The sequence below is a fragment of the Eleutherodactylus coqui genome, chromosome 2 (assembly GCF_035609145.1).
Source record: "Eleutherodactylus coqui strain aEleCoq1 chromosome 2, aEleCoq1.hap1, whole genome shotgun sequence".
NCBI lineage: Eukaryota > Metazoa > Chordata > Amphibia > Anura > Eleutherodactylidae > Eleutherodactylus > Eleutherodactylus coqui.
Genome location: NC_089838.1, coordinates 193,317,887 through 193,341,341, shown reverse-complemented (window position 1 = coordinate 193,341,341; position 23,455 = coordinate 193,317,887). Strand labels below are relative to the sequence as shown.

The following is a 23,455-nucleotide window of genomic DNA, read 5'->3' as shown; positions in this document are numbered from 1 at the left end:
GGATTCTTTGGAAACATGTTTATAGGCTTCAAAGTTTTCAAAGTTTCAATGCTTCAAAGAAGATTTATTGGCAGGATTAAATAGACATCAGTATTGCCAAAGCAACTTGAAGCTGACTATTTTTATCCAGATGTGGTTTCCTCTCTCCATTGGTTTAATATGGTGTTACAGTAACCCAACTAATCAATAGTTGCTGCAATGTTGTATAATACCTGAGGCCTCGGTCAGACGGCCGTTTTTTGCCGCGATTTGCGGATCGCATGATGGGCGCGCATCCACAAATCGCGTGACCGGGCCGATGATTCGCCGAAAAATCTGCAGCTAGCAGCTGTCATTCAATAGCTGAGAGCTGCCCCTGATTGGTCCCTGTGCTCAGCCAATCAGAGGCAGCACTCACTCACCCATTCATGAATTCATGAATGGGTGAGTGAGAGCTGCCTCTGATGGGTGAGGGCTGTGACCAATCAGAGGCAGCCCATTCAGCTGGCGGGGATTTTAAATCCCCGTCTGCTGAATACTACACAGAGCAGTTCAGGAGAACTGCCGGCCGGCCGCGGCTGAACTCCGGCTGCAGGGACAAGGTGAGTATATATATTTTTTTTATTTTTACACATTTTAGGATGATTTTCAGGGAAGGGCTTATATTTTTAAGCCCTTCCCGAAAATTCATCCCGCGCTCACTGGCAGCCCATTGCTTTCAATGGAGCTGGCTGTATTGCCGGCTGCATTGAATTCAGTGGGTGAACATCATTCTTCTCTGCCACAGCTGTTACAGGAATCTGCGATTCCTCGTGTCCTATAATTTATCGGACATCCGCATAAAAAGCGGCCATGTGACCAATCCCATTGTGAAGCAATGGTTCTATATGTGCGCAGATCGCATGCGCATCCGCAAATCGCGGCAAAAAATGGTCGTCTGACCGAGGCCTGAAAATGGACATTGCACATTATATTGTATTCTGAGTGATACATATAATGTAGAATACTGGTCATCCACGTTTGAGTATCTTATTGGGAAATATACATATGTTTCAAAATATTCTTATTGACAGCACTACAGCTGTACTAGGTTATATGATATGTACCATTGAACACTATATCAATAAGGGTTCAGATTTTGCATTGTTCACACTTTAAACTTGTTTTTCTCTCATCTATAATTTTCATGCAGGCCCGAGTTGGTGGGATGGAATTCTCTCCTGGCATGGTTTACATAACTCCGGATAGTCCTCTTAGTGTACCGGCCATTGTCAGTATTGCAGCAGCTGGTGGACTGCTAATCATTTTCATTGTGGCAGTGCTGATAGCCTACAAACGCAAATCTAGAGAAAGTGACTTGACTCTCAAAAGATTGCAAATGCAGATGGATAACTTGGAATCAAGAGTGGCTCTGGAGTGCAAAGAAGGTAAGATAGTTACAAACTAATACTTTGTAAACTGTGCTTCTTCAAATGCCCATAGCTAAGAATTGCTACATGTATGATTTTTTCCTGTTTTCTAATACATACGGTCAGATAGCAGTTTATATTATTTTTTTTCCCATTTTTATTTGTATTTTGTAGATTGATAAACGATGAACTGTATAGCAGCCCTTCAATCAAATAACGGTGACATGTAGAGATGAGCGAGCATACTCGCTAAGGACAATTGCTCGATCGAGCATTGTCCTTAGCGAGTATCTTCCCGCTCAGAAGAAAAGGTTTGGCTGCCGGCGCGGGTGACAGGTGAGTTGCGGCCATGAGAAGGTGGGAGCGGGGGGGGGGGGGGGGGAGAGAGAGATCTCCCCTCCGTTCCTCCCCGCTCTCCCCCGCCGCTCCCCACCCGCCACCGGCAGCCGAATCTTTGCTCCCGAGCGGGCAGGTACTTGCTAAGGGCAGTGCTCGATCGAGCAATTGCCCTTAGCGAGTATACTCGCTCATCTTTAGTGACATGTCATTAGACAATATATCCAATCGTCACATGAACAAGAAAGGACATTATAATGAGCTCCCTACTCCCCATCTCTTCTATATAGGGATCTTTTAATGATATGAAGTTGACATGTCAATAGGGAATGTATCCTACAGTCAAATCCACAAGAGAAAAAAGGACATCACAATGAGCTTACATATCTATCGTCAATACATCAGGAATTCTTAATACACTATTGTTTTAGAAGTGATCCATATGCTATCATCTCTCCATTGTAATATCCATAGTTCTACAGGCTGGTGCAGAAGTAGTTATATAATTTATAAGGCAATGCAGTTACAAAATCAGTTAAATAAAACATTTTAACAAATGGAAATGAAAATTGAACATTCAAGAAATACACCTAATGTCTGTTTTGAACATAATGATCAACCATTACATCCCTTAACACTGATGCAAGCTTGGAGACGATGGGCCACATTTCTACCTTCATCCCTATACATTTGAACTGGACTGTTTTAGAATTCATAGCAAGCTTTAATTCCACCCAGAAAGCAATAAAGTGACAACTGAGGTGGATAAGATCACTCCAGGTTTGATGGTTTGACGGTCTGCGCAGGACTTTTGTATCAGGGATTGGTAGGCCCATTCTTTTTTACATGATGTAATGCCATAATGTAAGGATATTACCCCTCCCATAACACCCATACGTTACTTTATATTCTAATTACTGAAGTCAATCTAGTCTAAATACATGGATCTCTTATTTTAGGCCTTGTAGACATGGAAGAGCTTTGTGCATAGAGCTTTACAAAGGCACATAGAGTCCCTACAGCTCTCTAGTATACATTTTTCATTTCACCCCATCATCCATGTGAAAAGAGCCAAAGACTTCAAAGGTTAATTATTTCTACTTTGTAGAATGTAGAAGTTGTATGGAACTGTAATGCTGTAGTGTGCGCGAGCCCTAGACTAAACTGATTTCTATAGGGAAAGTACAGATCTATAAAGCATATTCAAGTTTTGGCTTCACCAACATTTCAAAAATTAGCTTGTCTTGAAAAGCAATGAAATCCTTCTTTCTCGGCAAAGACTTAAACATGCAAATATCAAATTACAAGGGTGACAAAAAGCCAGGGGAAATACAGTGTTATTAAACACCAAAGAAAAGATATTAAAATGATTTCTTTTCTATCTTAAGTATTTCCACTGTTATGTGATAGAATGTAATTATTTTATTTATTTTTTAATTTTGGGTTAAAATGTGGATTTCTAAGGCAGACATTGCATTGAAGAGTATGATAACACTCCTAATCATCCCTATTTTTGAAGCATATTGGTATTTTGAAGACTTTTGTATAATGTTATATGCAGAGTATTGAACTCACTAACTTCCCCCAGAGTACCAGGTTTATAGACGACTCAATGCCCAGCTGTAAGCATTTTAAAAGCCCTATAAGAGTTTAATCTCCTTCATAAAATAAAGTCTACATTTCCATACCATTCTTTAATTCCCTCATACTTTATTAGTTCTAAACATTGTTAGAACACAGGGTCTGATTGGCTGTTGTACGTCATTCAAGTCAAAGCACATGTTGAATTAGTTTCACTAAAACATGTAACTAAAATGCTTAATAAATACATATTTTCAAAATGGGTTCAACATGGCGACCTATAAGTGTCTCACCTAAAGTATTTTATTATTATTCCGCAACCTGTTTTCAATTTGATTTTCAATGTTATTAGTGAGAGTAAAGCTGGCAATAATGTGTTGTCATGACAACCTGGTGTCGGGGAGGCAGGCAAAGCTTTCCATGGCTTTATGGACACTGTGAAGGTTAATATGTTAAACCCAGGCTTTCTGTGTATTTTAACACATATCCTGCTCACGTTCTGTCGTTTTCTTTCAGTTCTAGCATTATCGCTTGCTTTATTTTCCTATATTTCCCCTCACTGTGTCTTTTGTCTTCGCTATGTACTTCTATCTCTCTATTCTACCTTAGACCCCCTCTTTCTTTTTCCTTTCCCACCATTAGCACTCAGTTTTCTTTAGTTTTTATTTTATTTAATACTAAATAGCTGTTCAATCCTTTCTATTTGAAGTGTTTAGTTACATTTCAGTGTCTTTCCTGTCACATAATGGGTGACATTTGAAAATCGCTGTATTTTAATAATTAAAATGAAGCTGTAATGAACTATACAAGCCACAGGCTTTTCATTTTATTGTGTGCTGTGTTGGAACTGAGTAAATCTTTTCTTTTAGTGTGCTAATAATTCGCTAATATAGTATCATCAACTCATTTTATGGAAATATACTTTTCTATCAAATTCTTTTTTCCGCTATTAGTTACATTGTAGCATTTTCAATAGAGAGATGTAGCAGAGGGAATTCGTCATTTGTCTATTTTTCTACCGCTAGGTTTACCTGCAGCTTTGTGGATAACCCTGTATACTGTATCATACCACAATGTGTCAAGCTGAATAGAATTTGTTTTCTATATATGTAGCCTGAGCTTTGCTATTTACAAATGTGGTGGTCAAATGTATAACATTATATTCTGGTAAAGGCCTCCGGAGGAGAGCATGTGCACTCATCCCAATTGACATACTTGGGACACTAGCTCATAATTTCAGTATCTCCGAGTATCCACCAAAGAATGTAAATATTGCTCACTAATAAAGAGCACTTGGTAATTACTTTTCCATATCTACCAGCAAGTCTTTCTATGAACACTTCTTGCTTGTCTTTTAGCATTTGCCGAGCTGCAGACAGATATCCATGAGTTGACAAGTGATCTGGATGGAGCTGGAATTCCTTTCTTAGATTATCGTACCTATACTATGAGAGTGTTATTCCCTGGCATTGAAGATCACCCTGTATTGAGGGACCTTGAGGTATACCCATGCATGAGTTATAAATGGATGCCTTAAAACTATATGCGATATTTTAGTTCATGATGATTTCTGTAATGTCTTCTTTCTTCAATGAGAATTAATGTTTTACCAAAATGCTAAAATAAAGTGCCATTCAATGTTCTGAATGGGATGGGATGCTTTAAACAGATATTAACACATAGCAATAACAATATTTTAAGTTGCACATCTACTGTACTTGTAACTTGCATAACAGCTCATTTTAGTCTTCTCTTTCTATGGTCCTCAACGGGTTTTGACTTTTCAGAATTCACTATGCAGTTGAAGGGCAATCATAACCATACAGCCATATCTAAAAACCAATATGCTTTCTAAACAGGAAATAATACCAAACCCTAACAATATGTATTTGGTTCTGTTTTTATATAAACTGCCCACAATTTTTGATCATCTCATGCAGTTCCACAATGTTGCAAAAGTATTAGATTTTCTGCATATATACCTTTAATAACATAGCCAGAACCAAAGCTCTTACAGAGATCTGCTCTAACTCTGGAAGACTTCATCAATGTATCACACAGGCAGTTCACTACTTTAAGACGGGACTAGACGTCTTTCTTGAGTGGAAGGATATTACTGGATATAGATATTAGGTGACCAGCAAGTTTGTAGTTAAGGATCTTATATTTAGGTAGGAACTATCAAAGGTTGATCAGGGGTTAATCTGATTGCGATTTCGGAGTCGGGAAGGAATTCACCTCCAATGGGCTAATTGGCTTCTGCCTCTTGGTGTTTTTGCCTTCCTCTGGACCAACTAGGGGTTGAAAGAGGCTAAACTAGATGGACATTGTCTTCATTCAGCTGAACATACTATGTATGTATGTTACTATATTAATATTAATGAGCACCATAAATGTGACAATGCTGGGAATTAAGTTGATTGGGGAGGGTCCCTGCAGATATGAATGTGACAGTACTCTCTACTGTGACTATCATAGAATCATAGAATGGTTTCTCTCTGCACATTTCTCTAATTCCCATTTCCCAGTCAATGCAGGTGATTCAACAGGTTATAAGCCCGATTTTGAATGTGTCCATCATGATCGCCAATAAATCTATAATATGCTTCTATGAAAGAATGTGCACTGGAAAATATTTATAAATACTACAGAACAACTCTAATGGAAATTATTTTGTTACAGTCTCCTGCTAATTGCCTCACAGTAATTAGTACAAACAAGAACACTTCCCTGGAAGGAATGTCTTTTGAAGTTAATTGTTGGAAAAAGGCTCCTCTGCAACTTCCAATGTAGACAGGTTATGCAGCCCACTCAATTTTTGCAGATTTTCTAATTACAACAGTTTACAGCAGACTTGTACTGTGCAGAGAGAAACCTTTTCTGGTAAACAAATGCCCCTGCCTTTATTACATCCCAGTTAAGTTTAGTCAGGTGTTTTTTGTCAGTCTTTTCATAATTAGCTTAGCCTTTTGAAAAAATTTGAACAAGAAAAAAGAGGAAAAACAAAAGAAGCATATGGCAAAAGAAGGTGTAATATATCAAACAGATCTTTATTTGCTTGGTTTCCTAAAACTAATTTGTAGTAAATAGATCTAAGGCTGCTTTTCAAAGGAATTGCCAGCTAGTTGTATGACACAGGAGAAAGTTTCTGATGAATTTGGAAAATCCCCATGTCCATTGGTATCAAAATGATATGTTTTCTTTCGTACAGCTTAAAACATTACATTGATTTATTTTCAAATCGTTTTTGCATACATTGTGCTTCTCTACAGGGAAGAGTAATTTGGGAAAAACATTATAAAAATAACAGCCATCTGCTTTATCGGATCTCTAGTGAAGCCTACAACATGAAATACACAAATGAAATAAGAAGAAAATAAACTAGATAAAATAGAGATAAGCAAACTGAACATGTAGAATACAAGTCTTTTCTGCCAAACCAAAAATTCATAAAAACCCCTAAAACGAATACTGAACACTTTCCAATAGTCCTGAAGTAATGGCAGTGCTAGGGGTGGCTCGGTGGTTAGCACTGCTGCCTTGCAGTGCTGTGGCCCTATGTTTGTATCTGACTGAAGATAGCATCCATATGGTGTTTGTATGTTCACTTTGTGCTTCTTGTTCTCCTGCTTGAGAGAAGGAAAAAGAAGTGTGCTGGCTCAGAGGTTAGCGCTGGAGTCCAACTGTAGGATCAAATCTAACTGAAGACAACATCTATATTTTCTATTTGTGTTTCTTGTTCTTCTCCTTTAGAGAAGAAAGTGACATGGCTCAGAGATTAGCACTGCTGCCTGCCTTGCAGTGCTAGAGTTCTAGGTTCAAATTTGACTGCAGATGTTGTGCTTGGTGAGATTGGAACCTAAAGCTCCAGCACTGCAAGGCAGCAGTGCTAACCACTAAGCTAACACCATCACTGTTGTTTCACGGGTATTAGAAAGAGTTCAGTACTTGTTTTAAGGGTTTTCAACTTCTGGTTCGGTTTAAACTAATTCGGACCCAACCAAACTTTTTTCCGAAATTCATTAAATTGGCCAAACCGAACTTTTCAAAAGTTTGCTCATCTCTAAGTTTGTCAGCCATCACGTTCGAGTAACTAACTAGATCTCATGGATTGCACTTATTATTAGAATGGTGCACTAAAAAAATAGCATAGCGTGCCGTGTCATGGAACTTACATAGAGTGGCGTCTGTAAGGTTGCTACTTCTGCAATTCAGTTTAGACAATAGCTATTTCATAAAAGTTCAGCTGGTTAGAGTTACTTGACAACACCCAGAGACACAACTGTCACCAGTCTATGAGAAATCTGTTGAACACCTGACTGCCTTTAAGTTATATTATAACTTAGTCACACCATTTCTGAAAAGCATTAAAGGTCTTAATCTATCCATACGTACATTACGTTATATTAGCGTAATTCCCAAAATTCCACCTACTTCATACTATATAGTGAGTGTAGAATGAAAAAAAACAGACTTTCAGGGTAAAATCAGAGTTGGAAAGATCCAAGCAGCTGGAGATGTACAGGTTGTAGAATATTGGTTTTCACCAAATTTGCTTCTGTGTCTGATAAAAATTGACGTAGCACATTTTACTTATATATATGGGTAGAATATCATGATATTTGTTGTATACAGTTTAGTTAAAGAGAAATACACTAAGTTACAAAATCAAGAAAAATTCTCATGAAATAATGTCTTATAACATCATCTGAGTAAATCACACAAACAGATGTGTCCCCCCTCACTTTTCTTTAAGTTTAGCATAGACTCATATACAGGTGTATTCTTCATTATCTTGACTTTCATGGTGCGCTATATCATTTTGTATTGCACCTGTGGTATTTGCACAGTCCGGCAGTCAATAGACTTCTTTTTTTTGGCACTGAATACATCTGTAGCATAGACTTCTTGTGGTAGAGTACTTTGAAATCATGTTGCCAATCATCTTGCAACACATATTATGGCGTATGTTGAGCGAAGAGGAAAGGTAAATAAGAGCACATCTGTAGTTACCAAAAAAATGATAAGTACATGAGAAATTTTGCCTAATTCATCCATAAATATTGCAAAAGTTATGGCTAATATGATATTACTGTCAAACTTTGACTAATTGTATGCACATACAATATTTGTCACAATCTCTTTGGAGTAAGATGTGCCAAATGTATTAAGAGACACTAGCCTCTTAATACATTAGCCATATCTTGGGCTGCCCATGCTCTCCTCCTCCTGAAATCTATGCCAGGTAAAACCTGGCATAGATTTCTGCTAGAATTTATGCAAAATTAGCAAAGGCAGCAGAAAATGCCCAATAGTCACAAATGTTTGTAGAAGTAGCACTTGAGCAAAAATTGTGACTTTTTTTTTTGGAAGGGGGTGGAGTTAGCTGCTTTTTATGAATTTACATATTTACTATGTTGAATCGTTTAAATTGGAAATGTTTAGGATTGTTTGGCAGTCAGCATGTACTATTTACAGCCTTTAAAGAGGATACAGCCACAAACTACCATTGACGTGCACAGCGTCGCAGCGGGGAGGGGTCAAATTTGACACGTCAGCGGTGGGGAGGGGCCAAAACTGGGGCGGGGTCAAACGCGGCGTAATGCTCGCTCAAGTAGCGAGCACCATCGAGTATGCTAATACTCGAACGATCATCAAGCTCGGAAGAGTACGTTTGCTCAACTCTAATGTTGACATGTCAAATTCTATTGACAAGGGGAATGGTAACACCCAGTTGTCAATTTATGAATACATGTCCAGGAGGAGAACACACAGGATTGGCATAATGCAGAGTTATAATAAAAGATGCTTTAATATGGTTATTTTGTGGTGGTTACATGTATTTACTAAAGCATGCATGCCAGGAGTGGTGACAGGCTCTTTTGTTGTTTAGTTTGCAGGAAGCTAAAAAAAAGCTAAATCTGTAAATGCTGCAGTATAGACTAAGCAATAACATCTATTATTTCATCTATTCGATATTAAACCCTTTTTTCCATGGGCTAACAGTTCTGTGCTTATATTTCCACAGGTCCCTGGTTACAGACAAGAGCGTGTAGAGAAAGGTTTGAAGCTATTTGCCCAGATGATTAACAATAAAGTTTTCTTACTCTCATTTATTCGGACTCTTGAGTCTCAGCGCAGCTTTTCCATGCGTGATAGAGGCAATGTGGCTTCCCTCATTATGACGGTCTTACAGAGCAAATTAGAATATGCCACAGATGTGTTGAAACAACTGCTCTCTGATCTCATAGATAAGAATTTGGAAAGCAAGAATCATCCTAAATTATTGCTGAGAAGGTGAGCTATATAAATGGACATCATTTCATATATATATATATACCTCTTGTGAAAATGTATATTTAATATCCAACATTATGGTTCGAAATGCTGACATAAAGTAAGCCAACCAATAAGTGGTTCAAAGTTAGACAAAACTGTCACTGCTAGACACTTTGATAAATTTGGCGCATCTTTACACCGCCTGGTTTATTGGCCTTTTTACACGCAACGACAAATGGGTAAATGACTGCAGGAGCGCTGACATCACTGCTAAGGTCGTAGCGCTCGTGCAGAGTTCTTACACTGACAGACTTCACCGCTGGATCGCGGGCTTCTCACTGGCTTCTCTCAGCGTTTCACCTATGTGATCCAGTGATCCAGCAATAATTTTTATGCTGACTTAAAGTCAGTGATAAAGACTTGTAGATGCACAGTGAGCAATTTTTTAACATTCACACTGCATAATTATCACTCAGATTAATTTGTTTGAACTAATTTTAAGCGATAATCGTCCCCTGTAAATGGGCAATAAGTTTACACTGTCCATATATTAGATAGGTTTAGTACACCCATTCAATGTATCAGTGTTGATTAGAGTTCCTGTAACTTATTCAACAGAACACAATTATGTTTACCAATGGTGTCATGCAGTTGTCAGTTAATCCAAACAATGCAATAATACTTTTGTGTCTACTTGCAGCATATAAGGCATATTTCACCATTTGTGATGCTTTTGTGTGTTCCCATACTTAAAGGGTCCCTGCCATCAGGAAGTGGTAACTTTTTAAATTTAGTATTCAAAAATAACAAGTGTATTCACAATGTTGGCAATTTTTTATTAATTTCGCCATTACTATGCTATAAGGCAAGATGTTATCTGTAGTGTAATCTCATTAAAATAGTAAGTGGAAGATTGGAATGGCTAAATCATAGCTCTATTGTTCTCTTCAAAGACCTAGATAAGGTCTACAGCAAAACGGACTTTAAAATAAGCCCTCATAATACTGTATATTCCCCCCATTGTAACATCCAGTAGCTTGATTGGAGCATGAGGGGTAAAGTATTATAGACTGCTGTGTAGCAAGCTCTGCACACCCAATGACATTACATGGAGCGGCTTTCTAAACTGTTGAAGTGCAGGGCTAGTGATAGCTGAGAAGAGTGGCAGCTGAAGATGCTAACAGTAATGACCTGCGGTCTTGTGAACCTCTGTGTTTCTTTCTATCAGACATGTTCCCCAGAAGCTACAACATGTTTGCTCGGTGTAAACAGAGAAGTGTGTTATTCTAATTGTCTCACCCCCCCCTCCTTCCTACCCGCTCCCTCTGGTCAATGGTTGGCCAAGACACAATGAAGTGACCCAGTCTGTTCATGTGAATGTTTACATAGGGAGATAGATAAAGGAAAGGACTGGAAGCAGCTCACATGGAATAATACCAACTATCATAGCATCAAAACTAAGCATCCATTTAAAAAATCCACATTGATTGCAGTATTGACGTATCGCATGATCAAATGTTAAAAAAATGACTGCAATGTCCCTTTAACGTCACATACTGTATGCATGGTAGAGGTTAAACACTTTATGGAAATCATTGCTGTATTTGTATATTTGAATTCATGCATCTTTGCCTTAAGGTGGAATTTCTCTTCACTGATTAATATATTAGCATGTCTCTAAGTTAGGCATCTAAAACTATTCTTTACTGTACAGTATGTGAAACCAATCATCTGTTGAGCACAAATAGACCTGGGGTGAATCTTCTTCTGTATATTAAAAAAATGAGCTATAAACTACTCCCTAATATACTGCTATTATCTAAATTAGTTTCATTATGAGTGGTAGCGCTTTTGTTGATAAGAGAACTCTGATTCTCCATGGCTGCTTTCCTAGTCATTGGCAGCAGAATGCAGGGGCCATTTACAGCACAATCCAATGCGTATGGCAGGGAGCAGCCTTGATCTGCTGATGGGCGTCATTATAGCCACTCTGCTCTGTCCGCCAACACAATATTAGCATGGTACTTCTGATCATGGCCTAAGGGAGAGCAGCCAATGAACATTTGATTTCCGCACTACAACTCCCTCCAATTACCTAAAGGGGTTTTCCATGGAAATACTATTGATGACCTATCATCGGGATAGGTCATCAATAGGTGGTCGGCCGGATCCGCTTCTTGGGATCATGACCGATCAGCTGTGCAGGGTGCATGCTGTCAGCGCCACAAATACACAGAGAATCACAGAGGTGAGAAAAAAAAATATATGCACAAAGACACAACTTACAGAAAATGAAGCCAGATACAAGATATATCTTGTCTATAATGGCCATTCTTGGTATCGGTTCATATTTTGCAGACTGGGTTTGTTAGCAGTCACTTCTCCCCCACCCTGGGTTGAGTTGAGTGGTTGCTCATTTAGTCTGAACATTAACATTTTGCCCCTCTATATTGCAATCTGGCTTGCTGCATGCAACCAGGGAATATGGTGATTGAGCAAATACACAGCGGACCCCAGACGATCAACTATTGATGACCTATCCTGATGATAGGTCATAAATAGTATTTCCATGAAAACCTCTTTAATGTAAGCCATTCCTCGCTGTATTGTTATAAATGTAAGTCATTGTACATTCATTCATTAATTACTAATTATTCAGTTTTTTTATAGGAGTTGTCCCACCAAAAGAAGTTCAGGATAGGGTATAACTAAATGGTGGTGGTCTGACCACTGTGACTGCTATCTAATATGAAAACAGTAGTCCACAAATGAATAGAGCAGTGGTCACTCTATTTATTTCAGTGAAAGCACCAGAGATATCTGAGTGTTTGTTCTCAGCTATCTCCCACAGCCCTATTCAAATCAATGGAGCAGCAGTGCAAATGCTGGACCACTGCTCCATTAATTCAGCGACTCAAACTTGCTGTTCTCATGAAAGGTGGGGGGTCTCAGTGCCTGGACCACAACAATCACCTGGTTAACCCCTTATACTTTTGGTGAGGCAACCCTTTCAAAGAGACACCCCAGGAAAATCTGATGCAGTAAGCACTTCTAGGGTCTTAGGGCACATACATGACACAGGGATTCAAAAGTGAAGATGGAACAATGTCTCTATAGCACCACCTATAAGAAGGCAGCATTCCTGCAAGTCAATATCAGACTTTTTAATTATAGGTGGAGCAGTAGAGACATTGTTCCATCTTCCAATTTGCATATATTTCCCAAAGGAGCATGCATGGCCTTATAAATCTCCTCATTCTTTCTTAATGCTCTTTCTAAGGAGAAACTATACCCTTACTGACAGGGATTCAAAGAAAACCAAGGGTAAAGGCATGCACTGCCCCCAAGGCTTGTACTAGGTATAACATTGAATCAGTGTTTCTTACAGTGTTTCTTTAATGAGCTTATTAAGGTTCATAAGAAGAATATTTGGTTTAAACTAGAACTGTCTAACCCAAAGAGCTTTAAACGACACTAACTAATACAGACAAAAGAAAAAAAACACCATTCTGAACAATTATTTGCTAGAATGCTTTATTGCATGGTATCTGATAGGTGTCATTCTTGTCACATTTACTGCTGGAGTAGATTGGAATTCAGTGCTTGCCAAACTGCCCGATAAGCATCACATTTAAAGAACATTTTGCTGGGAACATGAGGAACAAAATGGATATTTTTATTTTTCACTTTACTGAAATAAAGATTTTTATGATTTTACTAATATTGTGCAATGCTGCATATACTATAAAGATATAGCTTTGTATGTATGTATAAATGTTTTATAGTATGAAAACCTATGTAAATGCAGAAAAAGGTTCATATATTAAAAAAATATATTTTAATTTAGAGAAAAGTTTGGTGGCTTAGAGATTGACATTCCTAGTTTTACTCTATTCTGGAAATTGTAACTATACATGCATCTTTAACATGAAATACATATAACATATGCTCAACAGTCATAAAGGCTGCAATTCCTATTTAGTTCAGTGTACAATAACCTAAACTTACGTTATACATTAATATTATGTTTGGTGGTAATAAGTGGTATTACAGCTGTGGTTTTCTTTATATAGTTGCTTCATAGTTTGACACACTGTAGGTTTAAGGGGTGGGGATTTTAGTCATCTATAATCCCACCTAAAAATTCTAGTGGTTGCATTTTAGGATTTAGGTATCAGATAAAAAAATGCTTTCCATAGACAGCAAGAGAGACAGTGACATCTAGTGTTAAAAAGTGGAACTGCAAACTTTTAACAAATACAGTAATAAAATAGTAACAATCAAAAAGATAACTCTTCAAAAAGTAAATATCTGTTACTATATATTAAAGAAATCATTTTATATGTCATAATATAGTGAATAAATTTATACCTTAATGCTTTTACATTTAATTATAAAATTTGCAACTCTTTGTTAAATACAACAAACATATAAAGGATTATACAAATGTATAGATCTGATTATAATATTATTATTCATCTGTAGCTAATTTGTTAAATATCTTTTAGATCATTATTATTACTTATCAGACAATAAGTATCTCTAATACCATTTATACCTTTAACTTGGCATGCTATGTAACATGCCACATATTTTTCTCCATATATGGTCACATGAGGTATATTTAATACATACTTGTATTTATCAAAGACAATTATTGGGAGCAGCATATATATTACTAAAGCTATTCACACAAAGTGATTGTCAATAAACAGTCTTCTGTCTACAACTGAGAAGCAGAATGTTGAAGTTCTGTGTCTGCATGGGAAAGTCTTCATATGTATTTATGCATGTTATGTATGAGTCCTAAACAATAGTTGTATATGTTTCCTGATTTACATAGAGCAACTCACTGTGAGTGACAGTAATATTCTCAATAGTTGCAATAATCATTGAATATAACGGATGGTTTTCCCAAGCTTTGCCTTTAATCATCTTTACTATGCAACTATCTACCAAAAATATTTTAAAGGGGGTTTCCAAGACTAATATACGGAAGACCTATCCTCAGGATAGATTATCAATATCAGATCATTGGGGTCCACCACTCGAAACCACCGCCAGTCAGCTATTTAAAGAGGCCGAGCCGTGTCAAATTCATCAGTCACATGACCAAAGAGAAGCTCAGTCCTATTCAATTGAGCTGCTATACCAGGCACAACCACTATAAAATATACAACACTGTGCCTGACTTGCTAGGAAGTGGCTGCGGTGCTTACCTGGACACTGCAGCGACTTCAAACAGCTGATTGGCAGAAATTCCAGATGGCAGGCACCCACCAGTCTGATATGGATGACGTAAGCTGACATCTTCTCAGGAAAGCCCTTTAAAAGGGTTGTACCACAACTGATTTTTATGAACTATGCATATCATAGGTGATAGCAGTCGGATTGGTGGGGATCTCACCAATGTAAGTTGAAAATTGATTGGAGTGGTTCAGATTACACGCTGCCTCTCCACTCATATTCAATTGGACTGCTGTAGATACCGTAGCTTGTACATGACTATTTTTTATCAGCCCCATTGAGATGAATGGAATGGCTCCATTCAGTTTCTACATCATTGTTGGTGGGTACAGTGAGCAGTCAGTAATGAGAAGAAGGGCACATGTTATATCCAATCCCATTACTAAGTCTTTTTTCATACTTTTGCCAGTTATATAAAGAACCAAGTATAGTGTTACTTTATGTGTTACCTCTATGTATTTGTGGCTTATAGATAGATACAAAATAATGCGCCACCACACAGTCCTCCAAAATATAAATGGGTTTAAGTCACCTGGTGCATAGCGGGGTTCCTATGACAAGCATTGGGGGCACCCTACCTGCACCTATGGTCCCAGTTCGCTTATAATAATTGAAGATCTCCAGATATCCTTTGAACTTGAGGAGAGCAGCAGGAAGAAAATACCCCAGAGGATAAACAAACTCCAATGGGGAAATAAACAAAGTTCAAAGAAAAAGCTTTCTCTTCCGCGCTCTTACTGTGGATCTTTTTCACTCAGAGGAGTTGCCTGTCATACCTGACAGTGTTATGCAGAATATATTTATTCGATTTTCCATATAAATATAAGTAAAATGTCAGCAGCAAAATACAACGCGTTTCGGCATCTTATAAAACGCCTTCTTCAAGTATATTGTATGTACAGGCAGGTGTCTTTATATAGTTTACTCGCCTTGCAGGGATTGAAGGTCCGAGGCTCATGGGGTGGGACGGCGGTATGTGTCGCTCTGACGTAGTCAGTGAGCGTCCGGTGTCTAGGTACGCTATTTTGTAGGTGCGCATGCGTACGTATAGCTGAACGTATTCTGCATATCTCAGTTAGAGAGTACGTATTTGGCGTATCTCTGAGTTGGCGCATGTGCAAGGGATCTTAATCCCTGCAAGGAACGATTTCCTTTTGAGTACTCCTATGTAATTAGAATCCAACTTATTCATAGTTCTTAATCTTTTCTATAGTAAATATAAACTCTATATAAAACATATTGATTACTCTTGTTGGGAATCCAGTGGTGAAAATATTACATTAAAAGTTAGTACTCATTAGGAATAAAAAATGTTAGATATTGTGATTTGTGTACAATTTACATATAGATGACAATCAAATACTTGTCTAATAAGAGACTTAATCATATAAAATTGAAAATGCTTCATCATACAAAAATAAAGATAAAATGTAGGATTAAAAAATGGGTTACTCACAATATTAAAGAGGGGGCCTCTTTTCTCTTATGGCTATACTGTATCATATCATATCTTTTCTAAAACCTCATTGAGACCGAAAGGGAACAGCGTGTTCATTCTGAAGATCCAAAACATCTCTCTTGCCCAAAGTTTGGCAAAGTGACATTTTATGTATATTTATATGGAAAATCGAATAAATATATTCTGCATAACACTGTCGGGTATGACAGTCAACTCCTCGGAGTGAAAAAGATCCACAGTAAGAGCGCGGAAGAGAAAGCTTTTTCTTTGAACTTTGTTTGTGGCTTATGGGATATGGGAGATAGCATATACATAGCACTCAGTGATGATGCGTAAAAATGTTATTTCTGTGGCTCTTTACGTTCTGCAGCTTTTGTTACTGCACTCAAGTGCCCTGTTGGTGTATGCATTAAGAATATACTTTTTTTACGCAGGTAGTCTAAGCCTTGGCTTGGTTGGTTCCTAAATTTACCTGTTCACTTAGGATGGCCTTTAAAGAAACACTTGATGAGACTTAAGGCCTTGAACTAGAAAATAATGTGTTAGCAGCTTTAATGCTAAGGAGGGTATTTTGCTTACAGTGCAGGGATAGTGGTACAAGGGCATGAAGATGTTCAGCTGTACTTTATATTACACTGTGTTGCCTATTCTGCTGTGTTTAGTTTTTGCAATATGTGGCAAGTTTTCTCTAGTAAAGACTGACAAACTATAGTATCATAAAGTACTGTGTGTATTATATACTGTGCACCAATATAGGATAATTATACTGTATATAAATATATATCCTCATCTGTACTATAAGGGTATATTCACTTTGATATATTACGGCCCTGAAGTTTATTTTACAGAATGTTGGATGTTGATTTAGCTGTAATAGCGGCACAGGACGATTGTCGTGTTAATAACATGTCACATATTTCTTACATTTATTTTAGAACAGAGTCAGTTGCAGAGAAGATGTTGACCAATTGGTTTACATTCCTATTGTACAAGTTCCTTAAGGTGAGTGTTTTCATGTGGAAAGTGCTACAACACGATTACAATAAGCATTATGCATGAAAATAATTTTTCAGTAAGGAACATTAGGGGACACTGAGGGAGAACTATCTATAGTATTATAGGAAAATTGCACAAATTATGCCAAATTCATCGTAATGACATGTGACATGATAAATTTGGAGGAACTTGTTAGTAATGTTAAAAACTTTTCTTTTCATTATGCCACCTCATACCCCGTGAACATATTGACCAATATTTTGTGCAAAACATGCCATACATTGTAACTTTACTCATTTTGGCATCCTCTTATCACACCTTTCTAGTCATGTTTCTAGGAGTAAAGATTGTCTCCAGTACATCATATATTTGGGTTGCACTATGAACTTTTGGCACATTCTCAACTTTGTGCATCAAACCAATTTCAGAAAAGTGAGCTGATTGGCCATATACCCCAGGCTAGTCTAGCCTTCTAGCTTTGGAAAATGGAAGGTGAACTCTTATGTATTGCAGTTAGCAGTCATTAAAAAAGGTACCTTTACACAGGTTGATTATCAGCCAAATTCTGACTGGAAACAGCAAATTTGGGTGATAATTGTCCCGTGTACATGAGAACGCTGTCAGGGCACTGAGAAAGAAATCGCTCAATTGTCAAAGTCGCTTGGTTTTTAGCAGAACTATCAGCCCATGTAGGCAGGAGCAACTCAATGTTTGAGTGACTCCTGTTTACTGTAAATGGGCAGCTGGAATGATCCCGGCCCGCTCTCCTCCAATCACGTGAGCGACTATAGCTCTGTGGGGCGGCTACTGGGCGAGACAACTGTCTCCTTTAAAAGTACCTTTACTTTTACACTCAAATTAAAACCAACATTCTCATTATCTTTGTTACTATATGTATGAACACCAATACCAGAACGCTGAAACTGATTTGTCTCTTCCACATGATGAGCTGTCCTTGGTTCTGAACTATCTACAGTACGTGCTGAGCATACCTCTTATAATTAAGAAATCCACTTTTGTAAAAAGAAAATGATATATACTTCTTATACTTTTAGACTATTTTGCTATTATTCATAATATTGTACTTTTGGAGGTAACAAAAATCCCTTCATTTTAGTTAGCAAATCCACTCCCTAGACTTCTACGTGAATGTGAAGAAGTGGCAACCACTTTATTAGCCATCAGGTTGCCACAGTTTAGCCCCTAGGTCCTTTATATACCTAAATATTAGCTGATATTCTAAAGGGACTGCTGTTCAGATATATTTTTCAGACTGAGTCATGTGTTTTTATTGAATAAATGTTGCAATGTGGAATAAAAATCATATTTTCATTACATGGCATACGAAGAAACAATATTATTTGAGACTACATGTTTACAAACATCTTAGACATTTGAGACACTGATTTCCATTCATATATGCAGCAGAAAGCAATACTGAGAGGTGGCTATGGTCATTGCCAGGCCTCTTTCAGAATGAGTCCTTGCCCCTGCTGTTGTAATTTGCCTATATGTTAGCTGGAGGATGATACAGTTTTAACTCTATGCATACAGTGAGGACATGTCACTTTCCTATTCCTCTTTTCTTGCTGTTTTGTTGATGTTTTAGTAAATTAAGGTTCTGATGAATTTTGTTAACATTGTTTCGTTGACTAGTTTGGAATGTGCGTTAATTTCACGTAGCCCACTGCACACTGCTGTGCATAAAACCATAGCAGCCTGGTATTTGTCCCTAGCACCTGCAATGCCAGTGAGTCTTATTTGTCAGATGGGCTCTCCATGCCATTAGCTGCAAGCAGGGTATCAGCAAACAAGTCAGGATCTCACACAAGCTGAATATGTATCTTAAACAAGTTTACTGAGTCCCACTGTGCCCGGGCATTTCTAAAGCTTTCAGGCTTATGTAAATAGAGAACAATATATAATCATCCTGTAATTTGTGTCAGTGCCCTGTAATTATCCAGTGATAACCAGACCACATTTCCATAGAGATCTGGGCAGATTATCACACAAAAAATCGACCCTTCTGATATCAGACATTTTGCATATATTTGAAGACAGCTGTCTGTAAATGTATCATTTATAATGATGATATAAAAGTTATACTGCATGTTATTATTTAGACTCAATGCATTGTGATCTCTAGTTTTGTATGACGGTCTTTAAAATAACTGTTAGCGATTTCCTCTTATTTTCATTTTTCAAGTCAAGCCCGTCTGTCCAGCTGTTGGCAAACTAGAACTTCCTATAACTATACTACACTACATTACCATAGCCATATACTTACTACTCTATGTAAACTATTGTCTTACAGGAATGTGCAGGGGAGCCTCTGTTTTCTCTCTTTTGTGCCATCAAGCAACAAATGGAAAAAGGTCCCATTGATTCCATCACAGGAGAAGCACGTTATTCATTGAGTGAAGACAAGCTCATCAGGCAACAGATTGACTACAAGACACTGGTAACACAACTTTTACTCTACTATACGCTCATTTATAGTTACGCCAGTCAGATTTAAGGACGCTGTCTCATCAGTGACGCTCATTCAGAAGTAACATATAGACACCTGTAGTTTGCACAATGGGAGAAGCTGTTACATAGCAGCTCTCTCCTGCATTAAAGCAGCTGCACACGTGCATATTTGCACTGCGGAATTCGGAGCGGGCGTCCGCGTACAGGTTCCACAGCAAATACCTTCCATAGCATGCTATGGAAAAGCGCTTTTTCCTGCACATGAGCAGAAATCAATTTCGATTTTCGGCTCATGGAGGAAAGAATTGCAGCATGCTCTATTTTTTGTGCGGATTCCATGCAAACAGCTTCCATTGAGGTCAATGAAAGCCATCCGACTCGCGGCCCTACTGTAATTGATATTGCGGAAAGTTTGCCGGTCCCGCATCATCGCTAGGCGATGACATGGGACAAGCAGGTGTTTCAAAAGAAAAATCTGTACTGAGCATGTCCAATGGCAAGCCATGCGGACCATGAGAAGAGGCGGCCGAATGAGAGATACGCGCGGATGCTGGCTGGGCATACAGAATCCAAACTGGTCATGTGCAGCTGGCCTAAGAGAAGGGAGTTCTGATTGTGGGACCCACCTCTATAACTTGATAGGGCATAAGGGCAGAGTTTATCTTTATGAGACAACCCCTTTAACCTGCAAAAAGGATGGTTCCCAGTTTCCCATATGTATTTAACAGTAAATTCATTATGTTTGCTATCTATCTTGTAAAGTCAAATTCCACCTTCAATTAATTAACTTTTTATGTAGCTAATATAACATTAGAATCTTTGTTAAAATCTGTTGAAATGAAATCTGGAAACCATCAAGAAGCTGGTTTTCTGGCTTTGTTGTTTTCCAAATATGCCTTGTGCTTCTTATATACCCAGCTGTTCACATCTAAATATCCTAAACTGAAGTGATAATGAGACAATATCAAGTAACCTCCTATTCATATCAGTTCAGTACTTCTCTAGTCATCTCCATGTTGATGTTATTTGTCTGTGTGTGCTACTGACAGTTAAGCCCATAAGGACCAGGCACAGTAAATATACTGCGCTTGGTCCTGGGCTTTAATCCCAGACGATAGCAAAAAACACACCACGGGATTAAAGCCTCAAGTAGGAGCAGGTCGGGTTGTCAGCTGTTAGTCACAGCTGAGAACCCGGAGGAGAAGGGATAAGTATTTTTTAACCGCTTTTGCCTTCTTTCTTTCTGGGTACACAGCACTCAATGAGCACTATGTACTAAGTGAAAGTGGAAGTATAACTTTTGCCTTCTCTTTTTCTGGGTACACAGCACTCAATGAGCACTATGTACTAAGTGAAAGTGGAAGTATAACTTTTGCCTTCTCTTTTTCTGGGTACACAGCACTCAATGAGCACTATGTACTAAGTGAAAGTGGAAGTATAACTTCCAATATGGCGGGTTCCCCTGTTTTTCCAGATCTGCAGAGTCCTAGCAGACCCTGATCAGCTCTGTTAGTGACTATTTTCACTACAGGGGAATGTTTTCCCCTGGAACTGGGGGTCCTTTCGATGCTGCTTTTATGGATGCCCCAGCTACAGCAGGAAAAGTGTGTAATTTAAAAAAAAAAAAAGACCATGTGAATGACCCTAGAGGTTCTTATATGACGCCAAGGGGGACATAAAAAAAATCGTTACAAAAATAAGTTAAAAAAAAATTGCAGAATAAAATAAAAATATATACATTAAAAAAAAAATAACCCAAAGCTGACGCCAACTAAAACCGTTGTCATATGCGCCCTTTAATCCTAAACCATACATCATATATGAAATGTGTGTAACAAAATGAGGAACCCATTCCCATGGTTTATTTTATCGTAAATATGCTAATTTAAAAAAAACCAACTATATAAAGCAATGCAAGAACAGCACTTGGACAAGACTAGAAATGTCTACATGACGTGAATGAAGAGAAAAGGAGGGAATTCACCCAGTACAAACGGTCGAACCCAACCAGTATGGGATGATCGCTACAACCAGACGTCGCCTTGAAGACCAATGCAGATTTAAGACAAATTCTTATATCCCTCATGAGAAGGAGAAATACAGGATCCAAACACCAGGTGCAGTCAAGGTTCCCAGGAGAAAGTAATGTAGAAATACAATAAAAAAGGAGTATCTTGCGCTCTTTGTGAGAATAAACAATGGGTATAAAGTGTGGAACAATGCTGTTCACTTTCTTTAGAGAGGGCCCCTCTCCATAAAGACCCCCCTTTGTATTGGCGAAGAAGCTTTGAAATGACCAAACCCAAAGTGCAGAGAAAATCTCCAAATAGGTCCAGGGAATATCTGAGCCCAAAAAAGTCCAAAGGGTGACCTCTAAATAGTTCAAGGGAGGAATTATAGCCTGAGGCATGGATAACAACTATAAATGTTTAAAAAAATATTTTTTCAGCTTTTTACCTCCAACAAAACTGAAAAACTGAAAAAAAGTCAGTGAAAGAGATATTTTAAAAATAGCCCTATACATCATGGAGCAAAACACAGCAAATATAATTTTGGTAGCTAAAGATAAACAAATAGGGCAGTAAAACCACCACATGGGTAAAATTCCTAAAAATGGGTCTGGTCCTTAATGGGTTAAGAAGCAAAATCTGCAGTTTTATCCATATGCAGTGCATAGAAGACACCACAGCAGCAATTTCCACCGATCAACTCTGGGAAAACTGAGAATTAGATTAAAGCTACAGCCTGCAGAGGGGAAAACGGTTGTAAAATGCAGGATACAAATCATGCCGGAAATAGTGATATTCCTCATATACACACATGACAGCTTATTGTAAAAAGTCCTCTAAAAGCACGGGCACGCACAAAAGAGAACTGAAAAACAACTGAACTGATAATGAGGTAGTTCCTAATATATTACCAAGTTCTTTTAATTTACAGTTTAGGTCTATTTTTTGTTTTGAACTCAATATATTGTGTTGGTGCAGTCCGATGGAATATGTCACCACCTTCTTGCCATAGTCCAGTCATGTACTAGACAGCTGCACTATTTTACAGATATGTGCAGTGTATAAGTAATGCTACTATATGCTGATGTTTTAATCCTACTTGAAAGTACTAAGCCACAGATAATAAAAGTGCCTGAGTATTTTAGCAAAAACTAGTCGAATGGTTGAAGAATGATTGTTGCCAGGGGCATAACTATAGAGGATGCAGGGGATGCTGTTGCACCCGAGCCCTGGAGCCTTAGGGGGCCCATATGGCCTCTCTTCTCCATATAGGGAGTCCAGTACTATGAATAAAGCATTATAGTTGGGGGCCCTATTACCGGTTTTACATCAGGGCCTGGGAGCTTCAAGTTACGCCTCTGATTGTTGCATCAATTGTTGCCAGATAGACTTCTAACTTAAGACAAAGTTCCCAATCCCTAATTGTTTTGGAAGTTTGGGGGAAAATACGAGATATATGCTGTCGTATATGCTGTCATGAAAAGGTAATACTCAGATTATGTTAATCATCCGAACATACTGTGCCCCAAAGTAAAGAATGCTTTAGGAATGAGTCTTGTACTGATATTTAATTGTGCAGCCAAATCTCTTTATACTTAAGTAGGATTAGAACTTGTAAGAAACATGTAAGATTTAGAAATTAGTACAGTGCCACTCGAATAAATAATACCTTTGATAAATCTATATGT

General features: G+C 38.0%; 1 protein-coding gene across 2 annotated transcripts in view; it reads left to right on the top strand.

Annotated features, from left to right (window-relative positions):
• The window catches only part of PLXNA4 (plexin A4), a 683,798-nt gene that overhangs the window by 587,312 nt on the left and 73,031 nt on the right, over positions 1 to 23,455 (top strand). For both annotated transcript variants that reach the window (XM_066592134.1, XM_066592133.1), the window contains 5 exons: positions 1,172 to 1,406; positions 4,664 to 4,806; positions 9,334 to 9,602; positions 17,226 to 17,292; positions 19,601 to 19,747. In XM_066592134.1, coding sequence (XP_066448231.1) covers positions 1,172 to 1,406; positions 4,664 to 4,806; positions 9,334 to 9,602; positions 17,226 to 17,292; positions 19,601 to 19,747 — 861 coding nt within the window. The remainder of the gene's footprint in view (positions 1 to 1,171; positions 1,407 to 4,663; positions 4,807 to 9,333; positions 9,603 to 17,225; positions 17,293 to 19,600; positions 19,748 to 23,455) is intronic.